Source organism: Eubalaena glacialis, chromosome 20 (genome assembly GCF_028564815.1).
Source record: "Eubalaena glacialis isolate mEubGla1 chromosome 20, mEubGla1.1.hap2.+ XY, whole genome shotgun sequence".
In the NCBI taxonomy this organism is placed as follows: Eukaryota; Metazoa; Chordata; class Mammalia; order Artiodactyla; family Balaenidae; genus Eubalaena; species Eubalaena glacialis.
In genome coordinates, this window is record NC_083735.1 from 26,277,202 (window position 1) to 26,292,254 (window position 15,053).

The 15,053-nt window shown below is 36.6% G+C and overlaps 1 protein-coding gene across 5 annotated transcripts in view; it reads left to right on the forward strand.

The window, feature by feature from the left end:
* NRG1 (neuregulin 1) overlaps positions 1–15,053 on the forward strand; it is a 1,020,731-nt gene that overhangs the window by 870,011 nt on the left and 135,667 nt on the right. For 4 of the 5 annotated variants that reach the window (XM_061177421.1, XM_061177424.1, XM_061177425.1 and 1 more), the window contains exons 4-5: positions 9,824–9,874; positions 12,198–12,248. The exons of the other annotated variant lie outside the window; for it this stretch is intronic. In XM_061177421.1, the coding sequence (XP_061033404.1) occupies positions 9,824–9,874; positions 12,198–12,248 (102 nt within the window). The remainder of the gene's footprint in view (positions 1–9,823; positions 9,875–12,197; positions 12,249–15,053) is intronic. 5 annotated transcript variants of the gene reach the window in all.

Genomic DNA, 15,053 nt, shown 5'->3' on the forward strand with positions numbered 1-15,053 from the left:
GTTTTAGGCCTGTTAATTCGGAAATTAAGGGAGTCTTAGAGGCAAAGCCTTTTTTACTATGTATAGGCTTCAGCTTCTGTTTCTCTGAGGGCAGTGTCAGGGGATGTTTGTTAAACAAATGAATGACTTGGAGGCAGAAGGTGCCCCTATCTTCCGACCACCTCTCTGAGTTATCTGAGGAAGGGCAAAGCCCCACAGCTGGTGGCTGTCTGTTCCTGATCCCCTAGCACTGTACAACTTGATGGAGTCGTCTGTAGAAGCTGATGATGAGCTAGCAGTGAGCATCTAAATCTCTTGAAACAATAAAACGCTGCTTCAGAACCCTTGGTGCTGTTTTGAATTACGGCACTGAACAGCTGCCTTCACAAGCCCTGTCATCTGTTATAAAACGAAGCCTAACTGCACTGCTTCTAGGCAGGTGCTGAGAAAGAATGTCCACTGCAAAGGCCTGATCTCTTAAAGTGATAAGATAAAATTGCGAAACCAGCAAGGGAAGAGTAAAAGTAACTTCAGGGGTTAACTCCTTAGGAGACTGATGTTGTTTATATCAGTTGACATAACAGGATAAGGAGAAGGGAGTGAGATACAAATATGGAACAGGGTGGGGAAAATCCAGGTTAATTCCTAAGTCTTCTGTGGACTTCCCAATGAACTGCTCTATTGCAGTGTAATCAAACTTCATTACTTTCATTTTAAATACCTCCCTCCACAGAGAATAAAGGACAACAGTGAAAAGTGGGCTCCCTTACTACTCTTAGGGGTCGTGTTTATCATTTACCATTTAAAATTTTTAAGAGTAAACATAACATCGCTTTACTTTTTAATCAGCACAGGTTAAGCAATAGAGTTTTGCTCGTGTTATTTTTCCCCACTTAGAATTTTATGGGATGCAACTTGAAACACAAATTTAAAATTTCAGTGGCTTATTCTTTTCTTTCTATTATACCATGTTTAATAGCTTGTTCTCAGTTTGTCAGTTGCTTGTTTGGCTCAATCTGTGTCCTCGTGGTAAAGGCTATTGAATTATGATTTGGACACGATTAGATTTGTGTAGTTATGCATACTGTAAAGTCCCAGGAAAATAGAATTAAATAATTAATTAATAGAATTAATAGAATTTTAAAATTAATTTCGGGGTGCTGAAGTTTTGATAATATGGCTTTTCACATTTCTTTCATAGGAGAGACATCCAACTTATTTTTCCATATTAATTCATTCAAGAATTGGTCTTGAATTTGAATGTAGTATTGACCAATTATAAAGTGTAGAGAAATGAAGGTAGGGGTGTTTTGGATAATGAATCTTTTTTACCTGACAAGAATAAAGAGAAGTTCACGGAGTATTGTAAGGAAGTCATTCTTAAACAACCAACTAAAATTCCTTAAGGACTGGGTTCCTATTGGCTTATTGAAAGCATCTGAAGGAGGAGAACAAAGAATGTCAATTACAGTATAAGGTGGTTGTTTTTATTTTCTTCTTAGAATGTTAGGACTAGTTCATCCTTATCCAACCCTCTCATTGTATTTAAAAAGAAATGGGGACTTAAGATGTGTCTTAAATTATTTAATTCCCGGTCCAGTATAGTTTACTCTATACCAGACTCTGTGTTTGTGAACGTTTAAGGTAGACTCCTTGGTTTGTGAAGAACGAAAACTGAAAAACTGGTGTGAGGCATCAAGAGAGGGGGATTCCATTGGGAAGAACTAGAACTCCATTATAACTGGGACTCAAGGAGAAAATGGTACCCAGGGTGTATCTATGAGTTTAAACACCAGGAATTTATGGCTTTTCTCTCAAGTCTCTCCTTCATGTGCCTCAGATATGTTCTTGAATCTTCTGTTTCTTAGATTTTCTAACCTCTCCTGCTTTCAAATATGCTTCTTTATAATTCCAAACTTTGACCTGCTTATGATTCCATTTGGCCATATTCTTCTTCATGGCTCCTTTGAAGGCATCCTTTCAGTTTTGACTCCTACTGTGTGATTGTTTCCTCAGTTCCTAAATCAAATTCCCCATAGCAAGAATCTGACTGGCAGAGCTGACTATGCCAGACCACATCAGAAGATCCAGAGAGCTTACAAATCATCAATGTATTCTAATCAGGTCCCCACCATGGGCTCACCCAGGATAGTGAAGCCAGAAACGTGGCTGCCTAGAAACGCCCTCTCTTTTCAGAGGAAGTGGGTCAGATGTGCAGGTCATCAGAGCCTGTACTCATCAGGCACCAGGATAGACAAGGCCAGTGCATTCTGTATACTGGGAGACTCTCTTTTCTTCCTACACCTCAAGGGCTTACTTGTAGTACCACCAAAGGAAAATATGGAATCATTCTGATGTTCACCTTCTTCTACAGTCATCTGTGAATTTGCTATATTCAGATCAAGACTGGTTATCCCAGAAGTCTCAGCTCAGGTCCTGAGCTCTTGGGGACTCAAATTCACTACCTTCGTGTTGTCACATCCCTGTCCCTCAAGATTCTGGGAAGAGGTTGCACAGAAACATGCTCTCAGAGAGAAAAAACGCTCTACTCTGGTTATAAACTGCCACATGGCCGAACTCTGTCTTCTTTTCTTTTTTTCCAAACATCTTTATTGGGGTATAATTGCTTTACAATGTTGTGTTAGTTTCTGCTATATAACAAAGTGAGTCAGCTATACATATACATATATCCCCATATCTCCTCCCTCTTGCGTCTCCCTCCCATCCTCCCTATCCCACCCCTCTAGGTGGTCACAAAGCACTAGCTGATCTCCCTGTGCCATGCGGCTGCTTCCCACTAGCTATCTATTTTACATTTGGTAGTGTATATATGTCCATGCCACTCTCTCACTTCATCCCAGCTTACCCTTCCCCCTCCCCGTGTCCTCAAATCCATTCTCTATGTCTGTATCTTTATTCCTGTCCTGCCGTTGGTTCTTCAGAACCACTTTTTTTTTTTTAGATTCCATATATATGTGTTAGCATACGGTATTTGTTTTTCTCTTTCTGACTTACTTCACTCTGTATGACAGAATCTGGGTCCATCCACCTCACTACAAATAACTCAATTTCATTTCTTTTTATGGCTGAGTAATATTCCCTTGTATATATGTGCCACATCTTCTTGATCCATTCATCTGTTGATGGACACTTAGGTTGCTTCCATGTTCTGGCTATTGTAAATAGTGCTACAGTGAACATTGTGGTACATGACTCTTTTTGAATTATGGTTTTCTCAGGGTATGTGCCCAGTAGTGGGATTGCTGGGTCGTATGGTAGTTCTATTTTTAGTTTTTTAAGGAACCTCCATACTGTTCTCCATAGTGGCTGTATCAATTTACATTCCCACCAACAGTGCAAGAGGGTTCCCTTTCCCTCCACACCCTCTGCAGCATTTATTATTTGTAGATTTTTTGATGATGGCCATTCTGACTGGTGTGAGGTGATAACCTCATTGTAGTTTTGATTTGCATTTCTCTAATGATTAGTGATGTTGAGCATCCTTTCATGTGTTTGTTGGCAATCTGTATATCTTCTTTGGAGAAATGTCTATTAAGGTCTTCTGCCCATTTTTGGAGTGGGTTGTTTGTTTTTGTGATATTGAGCTGCATGAGCTGCCTGTATATTTTGGAGATTAATCCTTTGTCAGTTGCTTCGTTTGCAAATACTTTCTCCATTCTGAGGGTTGTCTTTTTGTCTTGTTTATGGTTTCCTTTGCTGTGCAAAAGCTTTTAAGTTTCATTAGGTCCCATTTGTTTTTTTTTTTTTTTATTTCCATTTCTCTAGGAGGTGGGTCAAAAAGGATCTTGCTGTGATTTATGTCATAGAGTGTTCTCCCTATATTTTCCTCTAAGATTTTTATAGTGTCTGGCCTTACATTTAGGTCTTTAATCCATTTTGAGTTTACTTTTGTATATGGTGTTAGGGAGTGTTCTAATTTCATTCTTTTACATGTAGCTGTCCAGTTTTCCCAGCACCACTTATTGAAGAGGCTGTCTTTTCTCCATTGTATATTCTTGCCTCCTTTATCAAAGATAAGGTGACCATATGTGCATGGGTTTATCTCTGGGCTTTCTATCCTGTTCCATTGATCTATATTTCTGCTATATAACAAAGTGAGTCAGCTATATGTATATAGCTGACTGTCTTGATTACTGTAGCTTTGTATTATAGTTTGAAGTCAAGGAGCCTGATTCCTCCAGCTCTCTGTTTTTCTTTCTCAAGATTGCTTTGGCTATTTGGGGTCTTTTGTGTTTCCATACAAATTGTGAAATTTTTTGTTCTAGTTCTGTGAAAAATGCCAGTGGTAGTTTGATAGGGATTGCATTGAATCTGTAGATTGCTTTGGGTAATACAGTCATTTTCACAATGTTGATTCTTCCAGTCCAAGAACATGATATATCTCTCCATCTGTTTGTATCATCTTTAATTTCTTTCATCAGTATCTTATAGTTTTCTGCATACAGGTTTTTTGTCTCCTTAAGTAGGTTTATCCCTAGGTATTTTATTCTTTTTGTTGCAATGGTAAATGGGAGTGTTTCCTTAATTTCTCTTTCAGATATTTCATCATTAGTGTATAGGAATGCAAGAGATTTCTGTGCATTAATTTAGTATCCTGCTACTTTACCAAATTCATTGATTAGCTCTAGCAGTTTTCTGGTAGCATCTTTAGGATTCTCTATGTATATTATCATGTCATCTGCAAACAGTGACAGTTTTACTTCTTCTTTTCCAATATGCATTCCTTTTATTTCTTTTTCTTCTCTGATTGCTGTGGCTAAAACTTCCAAAACTATGTTGAATAATAGTGTTGAGAGTGGGCAAGCTTGTCTTTTTCCTGATCTTAGTGGAAATGGTTTCAGTTTTTCACCATTGAGAATGATGTTAGCTGTGGGTTTGTCATATATGGCTTTTATTATGTTGAGGTAAGTTCCCTCTGGAGGGTTTTTATCATAAGTTGGTGTTGAATTTTGTTGAAAGCTTTTTCTGCCTCTATTGAGATGATCATATGGTTTTTCTCCTTCAATTTGTTAATATGGTGTATCACATTGATTGATTTGCGTATATTGAAGAATCCTTGCATTCCTGAGATAAACCCCACTTGATCATGCTGTATGATCCTTGTAATGTGCTGTTGGATTCTGTTTGCTAGTATTTTGTTGACGATTTTTGCATCTATGTTTATTAGTGATATTGGCCTGTAGTTTTCTTTTTTTGTGACATCTTTGTCTGGTTTTGGTATCAGGGTGATAAACCATCTCTTCTTAAATGTGTATTTACTGTTGACTTGGGCTGAGAGAGTAGAATTCTCAAGAATCTCCCCACACCCACTATGGGGGAGGGGTGTCCTAGAAAAAAAAGACTTAAAAATAAGAACATGCTCCCAAAATATTATATTATGTAGAACTCCCCTTGAGATTTTAATTATATTATCTATGAAATATTAGTTATTTTGTGCGGTCTAACTCGTTTCTCTGGTAAGTATGTAACTACAAATTGATAATTTCTATATAGGTTGCCTTGATGAAAGATCCTGGTATGTGGCTGTGAGCTAATTATCCTAATTTCATTCTATGCAAAGGATTTCTTGTGATTTACTTAAATTCTCACACAGGTGCCTTCTTGGCACTTAGACATTCATACTTTAGGACAAGATTCTAGGAGGGATGGCAGGAGTTAGAAGGAAAAATGCATGGGAGACTGTGTTTTCTTTTCTCCTTAGGAAAAAAAAGAAAAATTTAGCAAGATGAGCTTGCTGTTTGACACTATTTTTAATCCCATTATGACAGCCGGAGAACTATTAGAATAAATAGCACAGATCATAAAAGTCTTCCATGTAATCTTATAAACTTCCTGCAATGAAATCCATTGTTTAGATCTGCTTAGATTAACAACTAGATATAAATGAAATAATACGAAAAAACTGTGAATTTGCCCTTGAATCATTATATGCTTGAGTGAAACAATGACCATATTTCCAATATCTTCAAGCATTTAGGAAAGAATGTACATATAGCTAATTGTTTTGTTAAGCATTTTAGAAATTTATATGTTTTCGGTCATTTCCAATGCCTTTTAATCCCTACCTTAGATGGAAAAAAGAACCTGTCATACAGTAGACAGATATAAACCTATGCAGTCTGCTAATGACTTCTGGGACTATGTAAGTCTACCAAAGTCCAATTGAGTTTTCGTGCAAAACAGGATCTCACAGGCAATCATCATTACGTGATGGATTACAGGTGGATTCCTTTCATGAATTCAAATATAGTAGTTTAAAAGGCCACATACACCATGATCACACAGATCATACACTGTATGTTGATTTTAATTTGTATCTTATTTGGCTTGGTCTTTATAGAGGAAACCTTAATTTAGTCATTAATTCTTAGCTAAGAAGCTCTATAAAAACTCCTGGGCAGCAGATTAGGGAAGAGAATAATAGATGTAACTGGTTTTCAAATTAATTAAGTACTGCTGTCTTTTAAAAGATTAATGCAGGCGAATATACAACTAATCAATCATATCTTCTACTAGGTTTTCTTGTTTTAATCAGGAGAAAAATCATTTGAGTGAGATCCAAGATCCCATAGGAGCAATTGGGCTCCTAGCAATAAAATATCTGTTTCATTTTAGATGAGCAGAAAAAAATATTTCCACAAAATTTGATTAATATATCAATTGGCCCTTTAAAAAATTAGCTCATGTGGGTAACCCACATTGACAGTGTTGTTAGAAATGCCATGATATTGGTGAACAACCTATAGTTATACTAAGAAGCACATAAAATATGTTTTATAGTTTGTATAGCAGTCTCCATGTATGTTGCATTATGTAGGATTCCCATGAAGTGTAATAAGGAAGAGTAATATGAGTGGAAAAGAGCTGTCTTTTCAATGCATGGTATCCATCCTGCCTCTACACCATTTGTTAATTTCAAAATTTCTCAGTTGCTTAAGACTAAGCTCTGATTATGAGCAAGAATTCAGATGCTCAAAGTCATTTTTACCAGTGCTAATAAGTATGCCCATCTTAAATCTTAAAAAAAATGACTTGATCACAATTTTTGAAGACACAATAATGACCTGTGATTTTAGAATAATGAAGAGTCACATAATTGCATATTTAAATTCACACAGACATATGTATGCTTGTATTTGTTTATGTGTATTTTGCTAAATAGTTATGTTTAGTATATTGTGCTCATGATGAAATCTCAAACAAGCCATGCATACATAATAATTAGAAAAATTCCTTTCCAGAAGGTGTTATTTTTCAGGCACTGCCACTTTTTCTTGAGAACAGATCCAGTTTATTAAAAAAGCACTCGAACATTACAAATAAACTAATGTTCCATATGTTTCCTTGCCTACTCAGCATAAATTGCTCAGCTGTATTCAATTCTTGATGATTCTAAATCCCTATTAATTTGCAGTAATGGAGGGGGTGTCCTTTATAAATTTAACAAATTTAATATACCAAATTACTAAAGGGAAAGATGTGTTGCTTAAATAAACATCAAGGAGATTTCAGGACTTGATAATTTTTTTAAAATCTGTAATTGTAACAAAATTATTTTCAATCACCCTTATAACAAAAGGTTGTTTTCTCAATCTATGAATTCTATCCAAAACACATAAAAATGTTTGCTGAGTGGTTTTAATCAAAAAGATTAACTTTTCTTATTAGCAAGATTCTTTTAGTGTAGAAGTATAGAAGTTCTGAGCTTGTATTACCCCCAAGATAATTCAAAAGTTTTTTATTTGAACCGTAATCATTAAAGATATTTTTAAGGTCTCCAGGATAAACTCTAATTTTAGAAAGGGAGGTTATTTTAAGTTGTCTACATGTAGATACATTTTTGTACTAACCTCCTGTTCTGGTATTTTTATGTATCATTCAATGAAACAAGGAAATGTTATGGTTAACCTTTCTTCCCATTGAGATCTTTTATGCTGAAGATAGAATAGCTCTGATTCTGGGGTTTTAGTTTTGTTTATTTTTTGGAAGGTCACAGGGGACTACTTAGTTTGTCAAAAATAAATGTGAAAAGAGTCTTGATACTCATACCAGGATGGGGATTTTTGCCCAATTCTTATGACCCTGAGCTTCTTACTTCAGTCTGGCTGTTGTGTCATTGATGAGTCCCGTGAACAGAATGAGAAAGCATCTCTCCCAATGTGGGTACTTGCTTGGAAACTTGGATCTTCTTCTAGCTACTCATAGAGAAAAACAAATGCTGTCAATCTTTGATAGAAATGTTTCTATCTGTTTAAATTTTCCCGGAAGAAAAACCGTATCATTTTCTACAGCCCATAAGAAGAAAGCTAGTTGTAGCCACTTCAGAAACAGATACACCATAGCACCAACTCAGAATATCCTCTTTAATGCCTGCTGCTTGTGAAAGTCCCAAGGACATCATACACCCTCACATGCTGATTCTTTTCACTGTATCCCATTTTTAGTGGGTGTAAGAGCCGATGTAGGCGACTGGTGGCTTGATAATAATCTTGCACCTTGAATGGTTTGTCTTCCTAATGCTTCATTAGAGAGGACCATCCATATTTAAATTGTATGAGGAAAAAACACAAACTGGTCTTACTAAAGATATATTTCTGATGTTTATATATACTCACATTTAACTTGATGCTTATTCTTAAACATCCTGCTGAATCTCACATGCCATTTTTTTTCCAATTCCACTAAACCATTTACCCCTAGAGCCTCTCAGCTTGAAGAAATATTGCCACTTAAATTAATTCATCTTACCTACTAGACTAGTTCTATCATGGAAGCCCTAAGTGGTCATAACTATATTTAAAGATGATTATACTGATCATGAACATTTCCAACTCCATGACTAACAGGCTATTAATTCCAACAGAAAATGATAATATATGACATACTTAGGATTTTAGTAGGATCTAGTAACTTTCGTAATATATATATCACAACAGATTCAACTTCTGTTTTTGTCCTGGTTAATAAATAGTAAATCATTTGACAATAATTATACACACAATGAAAGTTGAATAATATCCACCATTGCATCTCTACGTCCAATAAACCTATGCCTCACTGAAAACATTAGATTCTAACGAACTGAAGCCCTTTTTGGAAGGACTGGATGAATACAGAATTAGACAATGTATTCATCCTTTATTCCCTCATAAAGGTGGTAAGAAAACAAGTCAAAGTTTGAACAGTACCGTCACAATTCCCATGATAATGGTGCATCCAGAAGTGTACAGGTTAATTCTGCATTTCCTTGAGTTGGGAGCTACCTACTTGCTCTGTGCCCTGCTCTGAGTAGCTGAAATGATAAAGACACCCATCTTGATTACCACGGGCAATTTTATGTAGCGTTTGATACCAGAACTTGATGTTTTTCATCAATCCCAACTAGAAACATGACTTGCTTTTGGTTTGGACAGAAATGTAATTCTCCAAAGATCTAACATTTAAAAATTTTGACCACAGTTTTGATCTTCCAGCTTTGATTTTTCTTGGTTTTGCCGTTTCTGTCTTCTTTTCTGAAGAGGAGCCCCCAGCCTCTTTGCTATGTATTCTTCTTCACTGACCCCAGTGGGGGCAGGGAATTCTTCCTAATTATTCTGTCACAGCCCATCTCATGCTGTTTGCCCAAGAAAGAAGAACTACTTATCTGGATAGTCTTTTTTTTTGCGTTTCTCACTCTCTGTATGGATGAGGCCTGGGCTTTCATCATCCCCTTGCAGTACTTTCTACCTTTACACACGTTTTTTATTTGAAGGAAGGCTGTGGAACTGGCTCCCAGCCTCCTGACTGTACATCATAATGTCCTATCACCTTTTCTTTTTTGCAGAGATCATCACTGGCATGCCAGCCTCAACTGAGACAGCGTATGTGTCTTCAGGTAAGGAAAATAAGCTCGTCAAGTTTTACTAACCAGAACGACAGGCATCACAGCTGGCTGTTCCTTCTACTAATCAGAACCCCTTCTGCATCCACATTTCAGCTGCTCTTGTTTTCTGCTCCAGTATTTTTCTCCGGCTCAGTCTGCCTTTTTGGATTTTACTTAAAGGAGTCCAGTTCTTGCTGTGTGTCTGAACTTGGACCCAAGAGGCATGCATGAGAAAAAGAAACCTAGATACAACTTAGGGATGTTAGACCAGGAAAAGAGACATCTGGGTTGTAACTTCAGTTTTTATATCTTTCTAGGTGCTTCTCTTAGCTGTCTCTGCCCTCATTCATCCATCAGAGTTTATTCCTGGATAATGTATCAGTGTCTGACCTCTGACCTTTGGGCTCTTAATGATCAGTTGTGGGTCACTAAACTTGAACAAAAACACTGTTATAGGCCTGACTTGTTAAAATGCTGTTGCTTTTTTTGTTTGATTTTTGGTTTTTTTTTGGTTTGTTTTCGTTTGTTTGTCACTTGCCTATAATATTTGCTGATAGCAGTTGTGGTCTGAGTATATATTCGCTACTTAAAACCCAACTCCGCTAAACACATGTATAACCCTAATTCATTGATTTCTCCACTAGCTGTGAATGTAATTCATCTACTGCGAATTTAAGTTTTTTTCTTGCTTTTTCTTAACCTCTGCAGTTCTATAGTAAACAGAACCTTAGAATATTTAAAAATAAACATTTAGTTGGGAACAAGTTTTTGGAGACCTAGACTCAGAACTCACTTCAGAGGTTTGATGGTAACTTGTTTTTCGCATGATACTTCACAGTTTACAAAGATTTGTACGTCTCATTTGATAATCACAACAGATTTGTGAAACAAGGCAGTATTTTTCTTCATTTTACAGATCAGAAAACCGAAGCAGTAGAAATGTTGAGTCATGTATCTCAGCAAGTGGGAGAGCAGACACTTCAAGCTCAGTATTCTTTTCATTACCCCATAGTTAATGCTTTGGCTTCATTGATTTTTTTTTTTCATTCTGGCCTCTACCTTGTTGAAGCTCTTGGAGGCCATGTGATCTAACACAGCCATTTTCTAGCTTACCTTCCCCAGTTTAGCCTCTTCCCTTCAAAGCCATTGTACAAAATCATAAAAGCTAACTTTCTCTATGTCCTAGACCTCTTTGGCCGTATTGAGGGCATATTTATTTGTCATTACTAAGATGTAAGTATGTGTGTTGTAAGGTGGAATGATCCTGGAGTTTAAGAGAATCTTACTTTTCTGAGTAATAGAAAGAGAAAAAAAGAGAGAGAAGGGAGAGAGGGAGAGAAAAAGAAAAAAAAGAAAAAATTTGTAGAGTTTCTGAATTTCCTCACCTTTCACGCTGGCATTTCTTTAATGTAAGGACTTCATTATCCGACCCCAGTAGATGCTGTTACAAACCTGAGCTTTTAAATTCATGGGGTGCTTGCCTTGGGAATTTGGAGTGACTGTAACTATTACTTTCTGATATGACTTGAATCTTTATAACTTTCTGGTTGCTGAATTTCTGGTTGCAAAGAATCCTTTTTTGATACTGAGTTGTTCTTATTTCTTACTCATAAAAACCCTTAGGTCCCATGCTTTTTTTCTGCATGAGGTATGTTTTATGCTCTGCTTTACTTAAGTACTGGTTTTCCTTCCTTTATCCTTGCTACCTAAGACAGTCATGCTACTGTACATACCCAATGACTGTATTATGTATTTATTTAGCACATTTTATCCAATCCTGAAGTAATTGCTCTAGTGGACCTTGCATGGACTTTAGTCAGCACCATGTTTGGCCAAGATGTTTATGCAGAGCAGTTCGCCTGAAAATATTGTCATTCTTCTTCTTCTTCTTTTTTTTTCCCCCCCTCTAAGCATGAACGTTGCCTTTCATTCTTTCTTTGAAAATGGGGATTGTTCTCTTTGGTTTCATGTTTCTTAAAATCAAGACCAACCTAAGAGAAGGAATTATCTGTCTCACCTGGAGTGTGGATCTGTTCAGAGTAGTGGTTTTAGGAAATTGGAACAGCAGTTGGTGTGTTGGGGGTATCTGTGCAGATGGACCAGCCCCTTTTGCATCTCTTTCTAAAGTCTTTGGGTCTGGCCTACAGAAACATTCCTTTGTGGTCTTTGAATATTGCATATATCTTCCTTTGACTTGGAGATGCTTTCAGCTTTTCTTTTGCACCATTCTCTAGGCCTCTTTTTCTAGAGGATACCCAAGCCTGGCAAAATTTCTAATTTAAGAATCCAAGTGGCATGACTCAATAAAGCTTCATTCCACTTTTATGTTTTATAGAGTCTCCCATTAGAATATCAGTATCGACAGAAGGAGCAAATACTTCTTCATGTAAGTATATTTATATATTCTGTTCACTAGTTTTTAACCCAAGACAGTTATCTGCTTCCAAAGATTATGTTCATGTCTCTCCCCTGCCCTTATTGAGGGATGGGGTATCAAGTTTGGGAACAGGATGGTATTTGCTGTTTGGAATAGAAATGACCTCCTGCTATGGTTGGGGTCGACCAGATATCCCCTCCCCTTGGGATACATATGGATATTAAAAGATACCACATATGTAGTAGTTTTAGGATAATGTAATGTCTTCAAATATTGGAAAATAGCCACGTAGCCTCTGAGGCCTAGTTCTGGGTGAGCAATAGAGAACACTGTGGGTTGTTTTTTGTTTCTTTTCTTTTCTTTTTTTTTTTTTTTTAAGTGTGTCTTGATGCCTTCAGCAACTGGCCTAAGGCATGATACCCAGCTGTTTGGGGCCTCTGTTCCAAAGCACCTCAGTTCTCATATAAAGTCTGCTGTGATGGAGTAAGGAAACTATACATAGATGCCCTCAATTCAAATTCTATAGCAAGTGACTAATTATGAAAATGTTTGAAAGCAAGTCCCTAGGCAAGATCTCAGATTAGTTTTCCTGTGTTTAATGTGAAATGTGCTTTGTGTTTATGGAGGTATACAACTGTTAGATTGATTGGTGCTTTGTGCCATGTCAGGGGAACTTAAGAAGTTAGCAAGGACTAGTAAAAATAGTTTTGATACTGATAAATTGTGAATAGCGTAGAATTAAATTTTGATATGCAACAGGGGAATTTATCAGACCTTGAAAATAAAACTTATAACTCCAGTCTTTCTCTCCCTGATTTTAGCTCTTTATTTAAAACTCATTCTCAGTTTGATAAGCTCTTCAGTACATAGATATTCCCAATTATTCTGTTCCAGCCTGGAGAGTGTGTTTAATGAACAATTTCCTTTGGCTATCAGCATGGTAGAAAATACTTGAAAAGAAAGTATTTACTTTTGGCAACTTCAGTAGTTTTCCCAGTCTGTTTAAATATCCAGTTTGGTTCTAAAACCATTCCCTTTGGGTTGGTGGTACCCAGGCTGTAACGAAACAAGGTACACATATTTTTTATTGCATGAAGGTTGATGTTTTGGCTATACTTTAGCCAGATAAAGCATCGTTTAACTGCACTGATGGCAACATTCTACTAAGATCAACAGGAAATGAAATGCTAGGACTAGATTGGCTTCCCCTAAGGACACTCATTACATACTCCAAAATGATAATCCCTTCTGGGGAGTTTGGATATTTGTTATTTAATTCTCCTTACAAAAAGATTAGTATAATTATGTAGATTTTAGCTAACTAGCATTGAGGAATCATGATGAGCTTTGTTTTCTATTTTTGAGTGTTTATTATATAAAAGCAAATACTAGGGTTTTCTTTCTGGCCTTTTGTCTGGGAATAATTTCTCCCCTGCATGATTCATTGAAGAAAGTTATTGAAACTCTTGTAATTGGAACCCTTCATGCTATCATTAATGGGGCAATGGAGGCGATCCTTAAGCATATCTGAGTAGTTTGGGAATGGAAAAAGTACTTAGGGAACTGAAATGAATCTCTCAGTTTACATTTCTATTCACTGCAATACTACTGTTGAGAGAGAAATAATTTTGAAATCTGACTCTGATCTCTAACTCTCAGCAGAATTAGTTCCTTATATTTGGTAAAGATTTAAAAGTAAGAACGAAGGCTTTGTGTACCTTTATGTTAAAATATTTCAGTGTACCATACGTCACTTCCCACTCATGGTGGGCTCTCAGTAAATACTGCTGAATTGATTAATGAATACTTTTTATTTTTTCTCTACGGTTGACTTCTATTTGTGATAACTTAAGAGCACAGCTTTGTTTTGTCCCAGAAGTAAGTAAACATGTAATAAAAGAGACACAACTTCTATAATTCCTGTGCCAAATCGTAACTGGAAGAGGAAGAAAAATTCAGGAAATAAGTGATCATCCCCTTGTACACCACTGAAAGATTCATGCCCTCACTTTCCCAGTGATCCAGGAGATGAAATTTAATCATGTCCCTGAAAGAGTGATATACTTCATGCATGGAGTGTGCGTGTCATCAATTTTGATAAGTTCACTCACATATTACTACAAGAGACTTGAAAAACGTTTTTCTCCACCAACTCATAGTATAGGGTACAGTACAATATTTGCTTCCATTTATAAAGCTTTGGTTTATTTATTTACCCTGTTTTCCATGGAAATAAGATATTTAAATAGACTCTATGATTTGGCCAGGTTTTTTTTTAATTAATTTTATTGGAGTATAGTTGCTTTACAATGTTGTGTTAGTATGAATACATTTTTTAATCTCGTGAAAATATACTCTGTACTTTGGAAATATAAACCAATAGTGGCAGGATCCTAAGTCTAGTCTTGGTGAGAACAGTGAGAGCAGCATGAGGTACTCAGCTCATCCAAAGGCTGCGTTCAGGGGAATTCTGCACTGGAGCAGAGCTGTGATGGAAACACAGCTTAGTAAAGGCTGGAGCTGAAACTTGAGGAACCGGCAATCGCAATAAACTGGACTTAAAAATTCAAAATATATAAAAGAGTCAGAGGCCTTGGATAAGTTCACACAGGTCAGAAATAATCAGCCCTGAAGAGGTTTCTTTTCACTGTGTTTCAGCCAGAAAGGAGACGTGTAAATCTCCGTATGTGAAAAGCAACCTGTGCTATTACAATGTAATCATGTCTGTGTGGCCTCCATTCTTTGAACTGTTGACATTGGTGTCTTTTGTAAAGTAAATTTTGAAAACCCTTTCTGAAGTAGTATGGATTCAGC